Source organism: Fundulus heteroclitus, chromosome 7 (assembly GCF_011125445.2).
Source record: "Fundulus heteroclitus isolate FHET01 chromosome 7, MU-UCD_Fhet_4.1, whole genome shotgun sequence".
Classification (NCBI taxonomy): domain Eukaryota; kingdom Metazoa; phylum Chordata; class Actinopteri; order Cyprinodontiformes; family Fundulidae; genus Fundulus; species Fundulus heteroclitus.
Genome location: NC_046367.1, coordinates 3,650,657 through 3,671,124, shown reverse-complemented (window position 1 = coordinate 3,671,124; position 20,468 = coordinate 3,650,657). Strand labels below are relative to the sequence as shown.

Sequence of the window (20,468 nt, the reverse complement as noted above, 5' to 3'; positions counted from 1 at the left end):
CGTCCCTCACCCCAGCCACTTGGGCCAGCTCCTCCGGGGGAATCCCAAGGCGTTCCCCGGCCAACCGATAGACATAGTCCTTCCAGCGTGTCCTGGTTCTTCCCCCAGGCCTCCTCCCGTTGGGACGTGCCCGGAACACCTCACCAGGGAGGCGTCCAGGAGGCATCCTAACCAGATGCCCGAGCTACCTCAACTGGCTCCTCTCGACGTGGAGGAGCAGCAGCTCTACTCTGAGTCCTCCCCGGATGATTGAGCTCCTCACCCTATCTCTAAGGGGGAGCCCAGACACACTACCGAGAAAACTCATTTCAGCCGCTTGTATCCAGGATCTCGTTCTTTCGGTCATGACCCAAAGCTCGTGACCACAGATGAGGGTAGGAACGTAGATCGACCGGTAAATCAAGAGCTTCGCCTTTTGGCTCAGCTCTCTTCACCACAACGGACCGGTACAACGCCCGCTTCACAGCAGACGCCGCACCAATCCGCCTGTCAAACTCCCGCTCCATCTTCCCCTCATTCGTGAACAAGACCCCAAGATACTTGAAATCCTCCACTAGGGGCAGAACATCCTCCCCAACCCGGAGGAGGCACTCTACCCTTTTCCGGTTTAAAGCCATGGTCTCGGAATTGGATGCACTGATTTTCATCCCGGCCGCTTCGCACTTGGCTGCGAACCGCTCCAGTGAGAGCTGTAGATCACACCCTGATGAAGCCAATAGGACCACATCATCCGCGAATAGCAGAGACGCAATCCTAAGGCCACCAAAACGGATCCCCTCAACACCTTTGGTGCGCCTAGAAATTCTGTCCATAAGAACAGAATCTGTGACAAAGGGCAACCTTGGCGGAGTCCAACTCTCACCGGAAACGAGTCCGACTTACTACGGACCAGACTCTGACATACAGAGACCTGACAGCCCTTATTAAAGGGTCCGGTACTCCATACTCCCGGAGTACCCCCCACAGGATCCCTCGAGGGACACGGTCGAATGCCTTCTCCAGGTCCACAAAACACATGTATACATGTTGGGCAAACTCCCATGCCCCCTCCAGGATCCTGGATTCTGGAGGGGGCAGGATTCTGCTGAGGGTGTAGAGCTGATCCAGTGTTCCACGGAAAGGACGAAAACCACACTGCTCTTCCTGAATCTGAGATTCGACTATCCGACAGACCCTCCTTTCCAGAACCCCTGAATAGACCTTACCAGGGAGGCTTAAGAGTGTGATTCCTCTGTAGTTGGAACACGCCCTCCAGTCCCCCTTTTTAAATAGGGGGACCACCACCCCAGTCTGCGAATCCAGGGGATCTGCCCCCGATGTCCACACAATGCTGCAGAGCCGCATTAACCAACACAGCCCCACAACATCCAAAACCTTAAGGTACTCAGGGCGAATCTCATCCACCCCCGGAGCCTTGCCACAGAGGAGCTTTTTAAAAACCTCGGCAACCTCAGCACCAGAGATGGGAGGACCCGACCCAGAGTCCTCAGGCTCTGCTTCCGCAATGGAAGACATGTTGGTGGGATTAAGGAGGTCTTCGAAGTATTCAGCCCACCGAAGCATGACGTCCCGAGTTGAGGTCAGCAGCACACCACCCCCACTATAAACAGTGTTGGTACTGCACTGCTTCCCCCTCCTGAGACGCCGGATAGTGGATCAGAATCGCTTCGAAGCCGTACGGAAGTCTTTCTCCATGGCCTCTCCGAACTCTTCCCACGCCCGAGCTTTTGCCTCGGCTACCAGCTTAGCCGCCTGCCGCTTCGACAGCCGGTACACATCAGCTGCTTCCGGAGTCCCACAGGCCAAAAAAGCCCGGTAGGACTCCTTCTTCAGCTTGACGGCTTCCCTCACCGCTGGTGTCCACCAGCGGGTTCGAGGGTTGCCGCCACGACATGCACCGACAACCTTGCGGCCATAGCTCCAACTAGCCGCCTCAACAATAGAGGCACGGGACATGGTCCATTCAGATTCAATGTCCCCCGCCTCCCTCGGGACGTGTTTAAAGTTCTCCCGGAGGTGGGAGTTAAAGCTCCGTCTCACAGAGGACTCTGCCAGACGTTCCCAGCAAACCCTCACAGTATGTTTGGGCCTGCCCAGTCGGACCGGCTTCCTCCCCGCCATCGGAGCCAACTCACCACCAGGTAGTGGTCGGTGGAGAGCTCCGCCCCTCTCTTCACCCGAGTGTTCAAGACATGCGGCCGCAGATCAGATGAAACAACAACAAAGTTGATAATTGAACTATGGCCTAGGGTGTCCTGCTGCCAAGAGCACATATGGACACCCTTATGCTTGAACATGGTGTTTGTGATGGACAATCCATGACGAGCACGGAAGTCCAACAACAGAACACCGCTCGAGTTCAGATCAGGTGGGCCGTTTCTCCCAACCACGCCCCTCCAGGTCCCACTGTCATTGCCCACGTGAGCGTACAAGTCCCCCAGCAAAACAAGGTAGTCCCCAGGACGGGCATTCTACAGTACCCCTTCCAAGGACTCCAAAAAGGGTGGGTAATCTGAACTGGTGTTTGGCGCATAAGCGCAAACAACAGTCAGATCCCATCCCCCCACATGAATGTGGAGGGTGGCCACCCTCTCATTCAACGGGGAGAACCCCAACGTACAGGCACCGAGATGGGGGGCGCCTCTCACCGGGGGCAACTCCAGAGTGGGAGAATGTCCAGCCCCTCTCGAGGAGACTGGTACCAGAGCCATGTGTCGAGGTGAGCCCGACTATCTCTAGTTGGAACCTCTCAACCTCTCGCACGAGCTCAGGTTCCTTCCCCACCAGAGAGGTGACATTCCACGTCCCAAGAGCCAGCTTCTGCAGCCGAGGATCAGAATGCCAAGGCCCCTCCCTGGGCTGCCACCTTACCGTGGTGGAGGGGTTTGAGTGTCCCAATGATCCTAGGAGCTATGCTGTCAGGGGCTTTAAGTCCCTAGTAGGGTCACCCAAGGGAGACAGGTCCTAGGTTAGGGACCAGACAAAGAGCAGCCAAAACAGACCCTTATGATGAGTAAGATTAATGGATCTCGTGTTGCCCCGCCCGGACGGGGGTCACCGGGGCCCCACTCTGGAGCCAGGCCTGGAGGTGGGGCACGTTGGTGAGCGTCTGGTGGCTGGGCTTTTGCCCAAGGAGCCCGGCCGGGCTCAGCCCGAAGAGGTGACATGGGTCCCCCTTCCGATGGGCTCACCACCTATGGGAGGGGCCAAAGTGGTCGAGTGCGTTGTGCAATGGGTAAATTTACTGTTTAGTTATTTATTTATTTATCTAAAGTAAGATTAGTTTTATATCACATTTCACGTTAGACAAGTCAAAGTCATAAAACATTGAAAGCATTACAGCAGGGTTGCAGGAAAAAAACATTAGAGAGTTAAAGAATAAAAAGTATGATTTGAAATTAAAAACACGAAATTAAAAAGACATCTTAAAAGAAACACTCCTGAATAAAAACTATGTAAATGCAGCTGAGAAGAGGAGGGTCTTTAACTTGGATTTGAAGTGTTTCAGCTGATCTGAGGCTTTCTGGGAGTTCGCTACAGACATGTGGAGCATAGAAGCTGAACACAGCTTTTCCTTCTCTGATTTTGACTCCGGGGACTGATAAAAGACCACATCCAGATGACCTAGGAGTTGGGTGGGTAAGGGGGACCTAAACCATTATATACCAGGAACAGATCCTGTACATCTATTAAGTTTTTAGATGCTAAGATTTACATTGAATGTGAGTGTTATCAAAACTATTATACAAGCAGCTATTATACAAGCAGCTAATTTATTGGAATGGGATGAATACACAAATCATACTCAAAAAAACACTTTATTTATAGGTGAACATGACCTTAGAAAAGCAGTCTTGACAAAAGAAAATCATGTCATATATAAATCATGTTTTTAACTGCTACAATAATAGTTATTTTCATTCTTTGATCTGTATTGTTTTAAAGTAGATCTGAACCAAACATAATTCCCATTTTGCAACATTTCTCTTACAAAAAAACTGACTTGAGTTGATAAAAGAATGCAAATGAGCAATTTTAAAACTGAAAGTAAGGCATTGAATATCAAACTTTTAATTTGAACAGTTTAACATATCAAGTAAGGTAAGGCAATATTTTATTTTACTACATTATAATTTAGTACATCTTTATTTACTGTTAGTTTTTTGTCATTTGATTTACTATAGTGAATTTATCCTTTTCTGGGGGGTATGAATTATTCTGAGGATGACTGATATTATCTGTGGATATTATTAGATTAGATTAAACTTTATTGTCATTACACAGGTACAGGTACAAGGCAACGAAATGCAGTTTAGGTCTAACCAGAAGTGCAATAGCAGCAAGTGCAGGATATACAATGGTTCCATAAGTACAGGACATGGACATGGATATGTACTGAATAAACATAGAGATGAATACTACTATAAACAGAATTTTACTGATAGATTTTTCCTATGAATATAATATATAGATAACTCGTATTGTGAACTAAATTTACAGCTGGATATGTACTGAATATAATATACAGGTGCATAATACTATGAACAGTTTTTACAGATTTGTACAATAGCATAATACACAGATGGTTGTTACTATAACTGAGTTTACAGGTGAATATGTACTATGAATATGTACTATATATATATATGTGTATGTATGTATGTATGTATGTATGTATGTATGTATGTATGTATGTATGTATAGATAGATAGATAGATAGATACGGTATTGCAAATGTATATGTAAACAATTGGTACTGTAAATAAACAGTCGGCAGTGCAAATCAATATTCCAGTCAAGGTAAGTAGTGCAAGATGCATATAAACTGTTGTTACTATAGTACTATAGTAACAGTCAGGAGTGCAAGTGATCATTATAGTCTTGCAAATAACAAATAACAAAATGGAGGCAGGTGTGAGGAGGGAGAGGAGAGTCTGTCAGAGGGGAGTGGGATCAGTGAGGATTAGAGTTCAATAAAGAGACAGCTCTGGGGGAAAAAACTGTTCTTTAGTCTGCTGGTCCTGGTCCGGAGGCACCTGAAACGCCTGCCGGAGGGCAGGAGAGAAAACAGTCTGTGAGCTGGGTAAGAAGAGTCCTTAAGGATGCTGCGAGCTCGATGTAGGCAGCGTTTTCTCTGGATGTGCTTGATGGCGGGTAGTGGAGTCCCAGTGATGCGCTGGGAGGTTTTCACCACCGGCTGCAGTGCCTTGCGCTCTGCAACAGAAAAGCTCCCATACCACACTGTTGCACAGTTGGTCAGGATGCTTTCTATAGCACAGCGATAGAAGTTCACCAGGATAGTCGAGGAGAGCTGATTCTTCCTCAGTGTCCTCAGGAAGAAAAGCCGCTGGTGAGCCTTCTTGACCAGGCAGGATGTGTTGGTTGACCAGGACATGTCCGGCGAGGTATGTATCCCTAGAATAATGAAACTGGAGACACACTCAACAGCCATTCCATTGATGTGGATGGTGTCGTGCATGCCTCTTGACTCTTTTAAGAAGTCCACAATGAGTTCCTTCGTTTTGGTAGTGTTGAGGAGCTGGTTATTTTCATTGCACCATGTGGCCAGGTGCAGTCTCATCGTTCTTGCTGATCAGACCAATCACCATAGTGTCGTCCGCAAACTTGATGATGGAATTAGATTTACATAGGCTTGCAGTCGTGGGTGAAGAGGGAGTAGAGAAACGGGCTTAGCACACAGCCCTGTGGTACACCAGTGTTGGGTGTGATGGACGTGGAGCAGTTGGAGCCTGATCGGATATTTTGGGATCTGTTGGTCAAAAAGTCCAAAATCCAGTTGCACATGGAGGTGTTGATGCCGATGTCTCGAAGTTTGGCTATTAACTTAGCTGGGATGACAGTGTTAAATGCTGAGCTAAAGACAACACACAGCATGCACATAAGTGTTTTTATTGTCCAGATGTGTAAGAGTACAGTGCCATGGAAACTGCATCCTCTGTGCTCCTATTGCTACGGTAGGCAAACTGGTGTGAGTCCAATGTGGATGGTAGCGAATCTTTTAGTTTAGAACGATTTCACAGTTTAAAGTTTGTCCTGTATCATTTCATCATTTTATTACACATAGTTCTAAATGTAGGCTTATGGTTAATTTTATTTTTGACTAATTTATAACACTAAAGCAATATCATACATACGAGAGTAGTGTTGTAGCCTACTGTAATGTCGTCACAGCTGTGATTAAGTCACAGTAACCTACAACACCATCCTCTCTCTTGTGATATTGCTTTTATAAACAAATGAATGAATGAATGAAATTTTATTTATTTTTCATACATCAGTAGCACAAAGCATTTTGAGTTGTTTCATACATGAAAAGTGTTATATAAATAAATAAACGTAGCCTAACATAATAAAATCAATGTTTTAATAAAATGAGAACTTGACAAAATAACTACACTTTCTTTCTCCCACACACCCAGACACACACATACTCCCTGCTATTCATTATAATGATTTTGCTTGACCCTGCTGTGAGGAAACAAACATCTCTTAATGTTCGATAGTCCTTGTGTGTGCGCCTGATTTGTTGCTTTATGAAGTTGTGTTTTTTTATTTTGTGTAAATGTGTTTGCTCTTAAGGTGCGTATACATTGCGGCAACAGATTTGCCACCTTTGCGTGACGTAGCTCATGTCACAACCCGCATAGACGGTTTTTGATCGCGCATTTTCAATTCAATTGAATTCAACTTTATTTATATAAAAAATGTCATCTCAAGGCACTTTACAAAGTCAAGTTCAATCATATTATACAGTTTGGTTCAGATTATACAGATTGGTCAAAAATGTCCTGTATAAGGGAACCTGTTGATTGCATCAAAGTCTTGACAAGCGCATTTACTCCTGAAGAAGCATAGAGGCACAGGGAGAGTCGTCTGCATTGCCCATGGCTTTGCAGCAATCCCTCGTACTGAGCAAGCATGAAGTGACAGTGGAAAGAAAAACTCCCCATTAACGGGAAGGAAAAACCTCCAGCAGAACCGGGCTCAGTATGAACGGTCATCTGCCTCGACCGACTGGGGGTTACAGAAGACAGAGCAGAGACACAACAAGAAAGACAAAAGAGAACAGAAGCACACATTGATTCAGAAATCTGTTCCATATTAGATGGTAATAGCGGGTGAGCTGTCTTCTCTGGATGATGTCTTAGCTAACGGAACGCCAGATCAGATGTACCTATTTTGAGTCGTTAGAATTTCCTCTGTGACCTCGCTGAGCTTGTGAAACGTCACGTAGCTCCAGTGTCGCACCTGCTCATAGGAACATCATGGAAATCTGTTGCTCGGCCAGACACATTTACGCGCAATGTGTAAGCACCAGGGCCGGATTATCCATAAGGGCCAGTGGGCCAGTGCCCAGGGGCACCAAACATGGGGGGGCACCACATGACACATGCTTTAAAAATATATTTTTCATAAATTGTTATATTATTTACTTGAAATTGTTGAAAGACCATGCATTATTCGTTTTGTGAACACTGATGTCACAATAATAATAAATGATAAATAAATCAAGATTTTTTTGATTTCAACATTTTAAAATGAGATATTTGAATATTGCTCACTGCTCATATGCCTACATGTAGTTGTGTAAGTTAGTAAATAGTAAATTACATTACAGAAATCCCCTTGATTATGTCTGATGTTTTTGACCGGAGGACAGCACGGGTGAGGGGGGGGGGGGGGCTTTGAGGTATAGTGCCCAGGGGTACCACATTGTCTGAATACGGGCCTGGTAAGCACCTTCACAAGTCTGCACCTGGTTTAGGTTTGACTCTATAATGTGCGAAAACAGGCATTTCTCAGACACTTTTTGAACCTTAAATAAGAATGAGCCCTCCAATTGAATTGGTCTAAAACGAATAAAAAACACAGATTTCACTTCATAAATTGCTCACAAAACACAACACTTTTTGTATTTTGCACACAATTACCTGACTCCTCTGGAACTGCCTGATGTGGCTGTGTAATTTGAATGTATGGTAAGAGTGTAAACAGCTTAATGCAAGGCGATTATCTCGTTCCCACGCATTAGTAATGTGTGGCCACGACATATCTATCTCATTCCCACACATTAGTAACAACTTTTTTCTGTCCATGTCACCAGACGGGCTCCGTATTCCACACTATAATCCAATGAGAATAATAAAAAAGATAATGATCACCTGTTATTAAAACGCCCTTTGACACTTGTGGCCTCTCCAGGATTGAGAATTGTGGGTGGGGCTAGTGTTCAGAGTACACTAGCCCCACCCACACCTTTCTCTTAACAAGTTAAAAATGGACTCTCAGTAACATGAAAACATACGTGGCATTACAAAAGTCTTTTGATGCTTGTTTCAGCATGTAAATTATTGACATATGGTAAAATTATTTATCTGTCCCCAGAATGTGGTTCTAGGCCTCTTTACAACACTCGAATTGTTGGAGGTAATATCTCCAAACTGGGTCAGTTTCCCTGGCAGGTCAGTCTCCTCTTCAGGAGTGAACACCTATGTGGAGGTTCCATCATAACATCAAGGTGGATCCTTACTGCAGCCCACTGTGTATATGGGTAAGTCACACAATCAAACTTGTCTTTAAAATTTTTTTAAGGCTGATTAAGTTGTAAAGCAAAATAACTATACAATAATTAGGGTGCATTAGACATTCAGGTGTACAGTCATAAACAATAAATGACAATATTATCAAACAAAATCTATTATTTCAGTAACCCAATGGTAAATGGCTTGCACTTGTATAGCACTTTAACTAGTCTGACGTCCTCCAAAGCACATCACACTACAGTTTAGTCATTCACCCATTCATACACAGACGATGGTGAGCTATGTTAGTAGCTACAGCTGCCCTGGGGCAGATTGACAGAGGTAAGGCTGCCATACAAGTGGGAGAAGTGTCTTACCCAAGGACACAACAATGGAGAGAGTCAGAGTGGGGGATAGAACCAGCAACCAGCCAATTATAGGACGAACTCCCAAAAACTCTACGCCACCATTGCCCCAATGTACTAAGACAATACACTATATAGATTAATTGTTCACACTCTGATGTTTTAAATGGTAAATAGGCTAAACATGTATAGTGTTTTTCCAGTTATGTTGACCATTCAAAGTGCTTTACACTGAAGTCTCATTCACCCACTAACACGCACACATTCAGACACCAATAAGCTAGGCAACTTGGGGTAAGTGCCTTGCCCAGGGGCACATCAACAATTGATTTGGGAAAGCTGGAATCGAACCCACAACCTTCCAACTGCAAGAAGACTACTCCACCCATTTTTTGCTTAATAACAATGATTTTTTTTTTTTTTGCTTTGATATAATAAAAACAATTAAGATTAGAATATTAAAGAGCAGGGCACTTGCGTCCTGGAGAAACTGCAAGAATTCTGATTCAACACCCAAAAGCCACATACTGCATGACTGCTCAATTTTGAGTGTTTCAGGAGCAGCTTTTTCAGGACAAGTCAGGGTTCCTCTGGCACTGTGGAGAAATAAGGCCAAAATGAGCTGACTAGAGAGGATTTTTTGACTGAACACCCCTCTTTTCCTCTTCTTTTGCCCCCAGGGGTGAGGAGAAATTTCTCTGAGGAATTCCAGAAAAATCAAAGAGTGATGACATTAATATTAAGGAACACTATGAACAGAGTGTTTCAACGGAAAATATAGTTGTGTTATTTTCAAATCATGAACAAAGCCTGAAGGAAAAAGAAAGAAAAAGGACAGGCCAGCTTTCTGTACTCTAACAAGCTGTGTCAAAACCCATGGATTTATCGAGGCTTTTTCTCATTTTATACTGAAAGCTATTAAATTGTCTCTGAAGATTCCAGCCATCCACCTCATGGCAGCGACTGTCTTCTTTTCCCTGCTGCTGGCCTCGTCTTTCTTAACACCTGACCTTCTCACAACCTGAGAATCCGCACAAAATCAGACCAATAAGAATAATTTCACTTTAGTTAACAATGTTGTTATCAACGTGTCTTATCAACGTGATCAACGTGAGGCAAAAGATGTCATGTATAAGTGTAAATTGTAACTCCATGACTGAAAACAGCCAGTCGAAGGAGCGGTCTGCTCTGGCCGCTATAGGGAGATTGGGCCCCGGGGAAACCCCTTGTTTCCCCAGAGTCCAATCTTTCTCTCAATGATAGAATTATTTGTATTTTTTCTTTTATTTACGATGATGTATTTTTTATCATTTACCATTTCTTGAAGTCTTTAAAATTTTGATGTTGCAAACAGGGCATGAGGGCTAAAGCATTTCCCTCTTTCAGACCCTTCTATGCCAGTCGAATCACAAAACAGACTAAGATAATCCCAGTAGGACTAGCCGAGCCAGGCAGGCAATTATGAGGAAACTCGGGATACCTAAAAGAGTATGCCGTTATATTTGTGCCTCTGACTTGAGTACACCAGGACCAATCTGAGCACGCAGAGAAACAGGTATTCAGCATTTAAACATCACGCGTGCTCAATACCTGTCTGGCGCACACTCAACTCTGATAAACTCTTTTCAATTCACTCAGACAGCCTCTTACAACAGGGTGCCCCGCCATTAGGCCAGTTTTTACCTCACTCTCTTAATCTTCTTGTCGGGAACTCTCAAGGAAAGAGTCTACACCTGGGGGACCAGCCAGCCATGCGGGCCTCAAAGACTCACAAGATGGGAAAAATGTTGCTTTCCCGTCGCTTCAATGGAGTGACAAAGGGGGGAATTCTCACTGTTCTTTGTGGAGCGAAGGACCTGACTGGCATTGGAGAACTGCTGGCCGAATCAAAGTTAAGTCTGCAGTCTTAACTTCTCCGTCAGATGCCGGAGTAGATAATCCATCCATGCCAAAACCAGCTTTGTTTATTTTTGTCAGCTTTTGCAGGAAAGCTGACGCGAGATAGCGCAGAGCTGAGACGAGGGGCTGATCAGGAGTCGCCTGCTGCAGGGCTGAGTTTCACATGCCGGGGACTCCATTGCATGTAGGAACTCGGAGCAGCCAGCTCCGACCGTGTTTCGGCTAGATGCAGAGCCCACTGCTTTCCCTAGAGTACTGCTTTCACTTGGACAGCCAAAGTTAACTTTGGGCATCCAACTCAAACAGAGGCACCGTCAGGTTTGGCAGAGAAATAACAGGGAAAGTTTAATGTTTTTTTTAGAAGGTTACTTAATGTGTTTTCACTGTGTTTTGGAAACACGTGGAACTTACAGGGTAGCTCCCGTTAGCATTCTTCGAACCATATTATTGCCAATGTAATTGGAGTGTGTTTTTATGGTTATAACAAACTTTATCTGCACAAGGGTTTTATACATTGATGGGATATTGGTGTTTGTGTTATCCAGCCCACTAACAACGACTAAAATAAAGCCAAAGTTTTTTTTAAATTATGTCTGCTTGCCGATCTTCCGCAGCCTCGCTGGACCACATCTTTGATGTCCTAAGTACAGGTTTGCAGAGCTTTAGTTTCTACCTGTAAGCAGGAATCAGGTGAACCATGACGTGGTCAGATTGGCCCAGTGCAGCATGGAGGACGGCGTGATGAGTATCCCTGACTGGGGTGTAACAGTAATCTAGAATGTTCTCCTGCCTGGTCGGGCATTTAATAAACTGTCTATATTTAGGAATTTCATGAGTGAGGTTTCCTTTGTTAAAGTCACCAAGGGCAATAACTAAGGGGTCCGGATTGCTCCGGTCTGTGGTATTTGGTCTGCGAGCATGCACTGTGCGACCTGCACGTTTGCATGTAGGGAGATGTAAACTCCGACCAAAATTAATGAAGCAAACTTGCGGGGTGAATAAAAAGGCTTACAGTTTATGGTGAAGTATTCCAGGTCAGGAGAACAATGCTGCTGGATCACTGCCACATCGTTGCACCAGCCGCTGTTTATGTAAAAACAGATCCCTCCACCTTTTGCTTTGCCGGAGAGTTCTGTGTCTCTGTCAGTTCTGCGGAGTTCGAAGCCTGCATGCTGCAGTGCAGAGTCTGGTATTGATCCACACATCCACATCTCCATGAAGCATAAAACAGCAGATAAAGAGAAGTCCCTGTTTTTTCCAAACAGCAGTTGTAGTTCATCCATTTTGGTGGGCAGGGAATGCACATTAAACAGGATTATGCCTGGCGCGCTTCCCTCTCCTCCGGCGTTTCGCTGCATGAGCAAAGGTGAGTAGACCTTTGACTAGAATGTCCAAAATTTCCAGTGTAGGGAGAAGAAAAGCAGGGAATAAATACTCTGGTGATGTTGCCCTGATGTTCATGAGCTCTTCTCTGGTGAAAGAGCTCCAGGTATCATTGCAAAAACCAGAGTTGTAAAACAAAACAAAAAAGTGCGCACCAACACACTGTGGCAGCCGTCCGTAGTGGATAGCTCCTTATCCTGCACTGCTTCCCCCTCCTGAGACGCCGGATAGTGGACCAGAATCGCTTCGAAGCCGTACGGAAGTCTTTCTCCATGGCCTCTCCGAACTCTTCCCACGCCCGAGCTTTTGCCTCGGCTACCAGCTGAGCCGCCTGCCGCTTCGACAGCCGGTACACATCAGCTGCTTCCGGAGCATTTTGCTTAAAAGTTTTAGTTAAGTTTCACTAGCCTCATAGAGAGGATTTCTTGATTGAAAAATAGTGTTAATTCAGATAAACAGCATTCTATAGTGATGTTCTCTGGATGTTCATTTTATTTCTGTTAATAAATTCTTGACTTTGAAGAGAAGTAGTCACTAATTTATTGTATACGTGTGCAGAGTTTGCTGCACACGTATACATCCCTTTCAACTATTTTCCTGATATCAGCTCTTGAGTGGATATTCACCGGACAATACCTAACAGACAAAGAGTTATTTATTAAACATTAAAGTACTTTAAAACAGTGTGTATAGCACAACACTGCATTTGGATGGATTGAATCAAAATGCTGCATCTTTTGACACAAATTATTAAACAAAACGGTGGGATTGAAGAAAAAAGAAAACCAAATAAACAAACATATTTTAGCCTAAAATATTTAGACTAAAATATTTCCATGAGCTACTAGAGTGAGGTGTGAAAAATGTCTCTTTTCTTTCCAGCTTCTGGGAGGTGATGCAAAAGTTTCTTGTGATCATAATCATCATCATTGTCATCATTATTTAAAGAGCACTTTAACACAAGGTAAAACAAAGTGCCAAACATAAAAAAATACATCAGATGAGAGATAACATCTAATAAAATTACGAGGCTAAACACTCAACAATTTAAATAATAATAATAAAAACTTGCTATAAAACATAATAGAACCAGCCCGCACAGCAGATAATACGTGTACCAAGAAAATTTGAAAAAGATAAAATCTCAGTAAGGTTGAAGGCCAATGAGTAAAAATAGGTTTTAAGACATGTTTTAAAACTGGACAGCAGAGGGGCCTGTCAAATGTACAAAGGTAAGTCGTTCTATAACTTAGGGGGCCCCAATAGAGAAGGCCCTGTTCCCTCTAAGCTTCTGCTCAGAACTGTTGTTCAAAACCTTAAAAACAAACAGAAGTTATTTAAACAGAACTCTAAGATAATCAGGCAACCAATGAAGTGAGGCCAGGTCCTTTTTTGACTGTCGAGTTCAAGATCATCGTCCATTTTAAAATCAAGGTTTATAAATGTGGGCTAAACATTCATTGCCAAGGGGTCTAAATAAACAGGATCAACGGTTCTTTGGGTGTTTCAACTGGTATGTTTGACAATTCGGGATTTGCAAAACGAAAGTGATTTGAGTTTCGATGGTCTCCTTGTCATCACCTTTATCTGTTTCTACAGATTCTCTATCTCATTCAATTCAGGACTTTGCATGTGCCTTTTCATCTAGGTCTGTATTGAAAAACCTATAGTAAAGTAATGAAATATTGATTCTGGATGTAGTGTAGGAATTCCTTTAATATAAACCAAAGAAATTTTTACATCACCTGCCAAAACCTGGATAAAATCTTTAAAAAAGAGACAACAGTATCTTCACACCCGACTTAGTAGCTCAAGGAAATATTTTAGACCAAATATTTTAGGCTAAAATATTCAACTGTTTATTTGTTTTTTCCTTTTTTTCTTCAGTCCCACCATTATGTTTTGTAATTTCTGTTAAAAGATGCAGCATTTTGCAGCCATACTCTGATTGGATGAAAAAAAACCTGTCTGTGATTGGCTGGTGGAGTGGACAGTTATTGAAGTTGCAACCGCAGAGACAGAGCCGAGTGAGCAGAGAAACAGCCAAGCGAGAGCACAGCTGGTGGTGGTGTTGAGTGTGGAAGGAGCAGGTCGACCATGTGAGAAGAATTGCGCGCCAGCAGACATGGAACCGAGCACACGCAGGTATTGAGCGTGCACGTGTGATGTTTAAATGCTGAATACCTGTCACACTGCGCGCACCAATACAGTATAATGCCATAAAAGAGGAACTGAGAGCACTGCAAGTTATATACTTGCTTAAAAATGAAGATATTAAACCCGAAGAAACGAAGAGTTTGTCATCCAAAACCTTACAGGGTTTAAATAAAAAAATATTTTAGAACCTTATGTCATTATCAATTTAATTAAATTTTATTTATATAGCGCCAATTCATAAAGCATGTCATCTCAAGGCACTTTACAAAGTCAGATTCAATCGGATTACATAGATTGGGTCAGATTATACAGATTGGTCAAAGATTTCCTATATAAGGGAACCCAGTTGATTGCATCAAAGTCCCGACAAGCACCATTCACTCCTGGAGAAGCGTAGAGCCACAGGGAGAGTCATCTGCATTGTCCATGCCTTTGCAGAAAACCCTCATATTGAGCAAGCATGAAGCGACAGCGGAAAGAAAACCTCCCCATTAATGGGAAGGAAAACCTCCAGCAGAACCAGGTTCAGCATGAACGGTCATCTGCCTCAACCGACTGGGGGTTAGAGAAGACAGAGCAGAGACACAACAAGAGAGACAAAAAAGCACAGAAGCACACATTGATCCAGGAATCTGTTCTACATTAGATGGTAATAGCGGGTGATCTCTCTTCCCTGGATGATGTCACAGCTAACAGAATGCCAGACCAGGTGTACCTACTATGAAGAAAAAAAGAGAGAGAACAAAAAGTTAAACGCTGAAATGACGACAAGCAATGCAAAACTGGAGAACAGTAGAAATCCGTAGAGTGAGAAAAATAGGCCCTGATGTCCTCTGGTAGCCTAAGCCTATAGCAGCATAACTATAGTGTGAGCACATGCTCTCACTATAGAGACTGTAGTGAGAGCATGTGCTTTGCAATATGCTTGTAAGGATGCCAATGGAATACTTTGTTCTCTAGCATTTTCTTGGTTCTCATTCATCCATTGCTTTATTTTACTAGTCCCACGTCACTTGGAATATACTTTTAAGTTTACACTCACAATAAAACAAAAACATCTCTATACCTGCATTTGACAGAAATGTCCTGGTCGCATAGTGAAGTTAATGATAATGAGAATTTGGTATGTAGGCTGGTTTCTATTGATCCTTTTTTTGTTCCAAGAGCTTGCATGCTATGAGCAGGATTTTATTCCAGTAAATTATAATTTACATTTTATATGTAGCATTAATTATAAACACTTATCTGGTTTTAAGGTATTACTGCTTTCATTTAGTAGCAGATCAAATAAAATGAGATAATTTAATAACATTGAGAATTTTAACCAACTCATAAGTTGAGTTTGGTGCTGACATATTGGTATGCACGTCTAACAATCTAGTTCTGCTTGTTTTTCTTAACTTTCTTTATTTGGTTTTTAACAGATATTGCATAGTCATGTAAGACTACTAAAACATTATACATATAAAACAAACCTTACAAGTACCTTTATGATAATGTACAAATCCAAAACTCAGAAACAGAATCCATTCACCTCAAAATATTATGAAACAATACTTACCACTTTTCCTAATAAAGCAAATCAATTCTGAACCCAAACTAATTACATAATTCAGAGTGTATGTTCAGTTTCACCTTGGCATTGTAACACCTGTGTAACTTCACTGTTAGGATTGTTGTCCATTTGATTGGCTCATGCAACATGAGACACTCTGGGTCAGTTTGCAGTAAGGCGTATTGTGTCACTTCCTGTTGTCATGGTGAGAATTGCGGTTTTGGTGTTCCAGACTCTCTCGTTTTTATCTTTAATCTATTTGCTGTGACACCTGTTTCTAATGAATAAGCACTTTTAAAACATTCTCTGTTGCTGCACTTGGCATCTGGGAACTCTTTGTGTTTCATACGGTTTGCTTTTCTCTGCGTGGTAAGAGGTCGCTAGCCTAGCTTTAGCCTCATAATGGCTTTCTCCCCTATTCTTCTAACAGCTTCTCCATCTCTGTCTAAGTCTCCCCCTCTCTCCTGTTCTCTGTCTCTGATGTTTAGTTATTCCTCTGCCTCCTTTAGTGATAATGGTACATGTAGTAAATATAGTGTTTTTGTAGCCTTGGAGGCGAGGGTGTCAGAATTGGAGACCCGGCTCAGTGCTGTTGAAAAAACAGCTGATAGCCACCCCTTAGGTAGCACAGAGCCACATAGATTAACATCAAGTAACTGTCATGATGCAGCCTGAAGGCTGCATACTGAACATTTCTCGCTCCGTCTCCAGTGCAGTCCTGATTAGGAACACCTGTCAGGCTGCAATCACCATGGACTCATTCCACCTGCTCACTCCACCATATAAACTCACCTCAGTTTGTCCATGGTTACCAGTTCGTCTCCAGTCCTCTGACCATCACGCCTGTCCTGTTCCTGCTCGTGTCCTGGTCTTGTTCATGTCTGTTCCAGTCTGCCAGTTTCTGCATCCCCGCAACCTCCATCTAGGTTGCGGGGACTCTGGCTTTCATCATCCACTTCTTGCCGCTTCAATAAACTCTGGAAACTAGCTGTGTGTGTGTGTGTGTGTGTTGTGTTCTGTCAAATCATGACAGAACGAACTCAGTCACACATAGAGCTTGGTGCGGGCGCTGGCAGGACTCTGGATTCGTCTCCCCGGGGTCGCTGTTGCGACGCCCGCCTCTGGTTCGTCTCGCCTGGGTGGCTGTATCTGCGACGCCTCGCTTCTGTTTTGTCTCGCCTGGGTGGCTGTTTCTGCGACGCCTCGCTTCTGTTTCGTCTCGCCTGGGTGGCTGTTTCTGCGACGCCTCGCTTCTCTTTCGCCTCGCCTGGGTCGCTGTACTAAGACGCCTCGCCCCTGGTTCGTCTCGCCGGGATCGCTGTTCGCGATGCTCGCCTCTGGTTCGTCTGGTTCCGGCGCTGTCAAAGGTTCCGGCACTTTTACGGGTTCTGCGCTTACAGAGGGTCCTGCGCTCATGGGTTCCGACGCCTTCCCCGCGTCCACTTGGTTCCTGTGCCGACAAGGGATCCTGCGCTCCTGAGTTTTTGCGCCTGTGAGGTTCCTGCGCCCGATGGGTTCCAGCTTTTGTTTTGTTTTTGTCCTGGTCCTGTTCCTGTCTGTTCCCATCTGCCAGTTCCTGCATCCCTGCAACCTCCGTCTGGTAAATGACTCTGGCTTTCATCATCTACTTCTTGCCGCTTCAATAAACTCTGGAAACTAGCTTTGTATGTATGTATGTATGTGTGTATGTATGTATGTATTAATGTATGCTGTGTTCTGGGTTCATCCAAGACAAATCATGACAATAACTAGGCTGGCTGGGTGACTGTTCGTAGGAAGCATAGCTCTAGATTCCAGCACCAAGGTCACCACCAACCAGTCTGCGTTTCTAACATATTTTCCCCACTCAGCGACACACCCGCTGAGAAGCCGACTCTGGTGATTGGAAGCTCCATAGTCAGATACGGGGAATTAGAGACACCATGGGCCATAGTCAAATGCCTGCCAGGGGCCAGAACGGGTGACATCAAATCCTACCTGAAACTGCTGGCTAAGGATAAGCGTAAATACAGTAATGACACCCAGTTATGCTGATCGGAGGTCACTAAAGTTAGTGTTGCTTCGGTGTGTAAGTTTGCTAAAACAATGTTGGACTTCGTAATTTTCTTTGGTCCCCTGCCTGATCTGACCCCTGCCTGATAGCTCAGAAAGCATTAGAGTTTTCTGAGCTATCAAAAATTTTAGCTTAATCTAAACCTTTTACTTGTATATTAGACCCAATCCCAACCAAGTTATTTAAGGAGGTATTCCCTTTTATCAATGGCCCTATTTTAGAAATGATTAGTCTATCCTTAGTGTCATGGTTCTTTTACGGTGTTTGACCCACATGCAGATCACACTTGGGGGACCAAAGCAGCTTAAGATGTTTATTAAAGCACAACGCGGTTGCTGTTTAAATATCACAGCAGCACGCTGCCGAACAAGCCTCAGGTGCATGTGCCCCGCCCACCTGTCAACTCAAACCACCTGCGGAGTGGAGGGCGGAAACCAGCACGGCGCAGCCTGCTGGGCCCTGACACCCCCCCCCCCCCCCCAATGGCCACCACCCGGGAACCCCGAGGAGGACCTGGAGGGACGAGAGGTGTGGAAGCCATGGCTCGATCTGGGATGGCAGAACCGGGCCCCCATGACCGGTCCTCGGGATCGCAGTCCTCCCAGTCGACAAGGTACTGTGACCTCTACCCTGTCAGCGGGAGGCCACGAGCCGTTGGATCCGGCATCCCTGATGGTGCTGGGTGGGTGGAGGGGGCTCGGCTGGAGGTCACAAAGTGCTAGAGAGCACGTGCTTGATGTGGGAGACATAGAATGTGGGATGGATCTGGGAGTGAAGAGGAAGGCGGAGACGGACGGCAGTGGGGCTGATGATGGAAGTGATCTCGTAAGGGCTAGTGTAGCGGGGAGCCAACTTACGGTGGGTGGAGGGTAGGTGCTGGGTGGAAAGCCAGACTCGCTGACCAGGGTGGTAACAGGGAGCAAGATCTCTCTTCCGGTCATTGATTCGGCGGTTCTGCTCAGCAGTTCTGCGAAGGACCCAGGTGGTCTGGGTCCAGAACTGCTGGCAGCGGCATATGTGGTGTTGGACGGAGGGAACTGCATTCTGACACTGATCAGAGGGGAGGAGTGGAGGTTGGTAGCCTAAGGAGACCTTAAAGGGGGAGAGACCATACTCAATGCACGGGAGGTACTTGTTCTGGTCTGAAGGATTGGTGGTGGTAAGGCAGCAGAGGATGGACTCCGGCTCCTGGTTAATACGTTCTGTCTGACCTTTGGTCTGCAGGTGGTATCTGGAGGTGAGGGTGTACCTGGCCCCAAGGGCCAAGGCAAACTGTCTCCACACCCGCGAGGTAAATTGAGGACCACGGTCAGACAGACTCTCCCTCGGGATGCCGTGCAGACAAAAGACGCGCTTAACCAGAAGCTGGGCCATCTCGAGCACCCACTCCGGTGTCAGAGGCATGAATTTCTTGCGTGAACTGCTTTTGAGGATCGGGGTGCACTTTGCTCTCAGACTGCAGGTCTACTGGTGGTTCCTAGAGTCTCTAAAAGTAGAATGGGAGGCAAATCCTTTAGCTATCAGGCTCCTTTCCTGTGGAACCAACTCCCAGTTTTGGTCCATGAGACAGACACCCTGTCTACTTTTAAGACTAAGGTTAAAACCTGAGTTATCTCTATAGTTATGCTGCTATAGGCTTAGGCTGCTGGAGTACATCAGGGCCTATTTTATCACTCTGCTGAGTTCTCCAATTTGCATTGCTTCTTGCCTTTTCAGCTCTTAACTTTTTGTTTTCTGTCATTTCTTCCTTCATAGTAGGTGTACCTGGTCTGGTGTTCTGTTAGCTGTGATATCATCCAGGGAAGACAAATCACCCGCTATTACGATAATGTAGAACAGATTCCTGGATCAATGTGTGCTTCTGTGCCTTTTGTATGTTTTGTTGTGTCTCTGCTCCGTCTTCTCTAACCCACAGTCGGTCGAGGCAAATGACCATTCACACTGCTGGAGGTTTTTCCTTCCCGTTAAAGGGGAGTTTTTCTTCCCACTGTCGCTTCATGCTTGCTCAGTATGAGGGATTGCTGCAAAGCCATGGACAATGCAGACGACTATCCCTGTGTCTCTACGCTTCTTCAGGAGAAGTGAATGCTGCTTGTCAAGACTTGATGCAATCTACTGGGTTTCTTAGATAGGACATTTTTTAACCAATCTGTATAATCTGACCCAATCTGTATAATTTTGACTGTATAAATAAAATTGAATTGTATAAAGCACATAACAGGCATAATAATAAAAATAAAATGTTAAAGCATACATCTTACTTCATTTAAAATGCTAGAATGCTGTACATCAATATTAACGCCACATCCGGTTTAGAGTTACTACATCATTATAGCACCCCTTAAGCAATGTAAAATCCATCCTCGTCAGTACTGTCATCGTCTTTTAATGGAGAAACAACCACCGGAAATGAAACAAGACAAAGAATCCCTGAATGAATTAGTATTTTCCTCCTGCTGCATTATCAGCAACTGTTGTAATTTATCATGGATGTTGGTCATGTTATTAGAAAC

The 20,468-nt window shown here is 44.5% G+C and overlaps 1 protein-coding gene across 1 annotated transcript in view; it reads left to right on the top strand.

The window, feature by feature from the left end:
- The window catches only part of tmprss3a (transmembrane serine protease 3a), a 202,925-nt gene that overhangs the window by 109,727 nt on the left and 72,730 nt on the right, over nucleotides 1-20,468 (top strand). Inside the window, exon 9 of the mRNA XM_036138765.1 lies at nucleotides 8,407-8,572. Within this exon, the coding sequence (XP_035994658.1) occupies nucleotides 8,407-8,572 (166 nt within the window). The remainder of the gene's footprint in view (nucleotides 1-8,406; nucleotides 8,573-20,468) is intronic.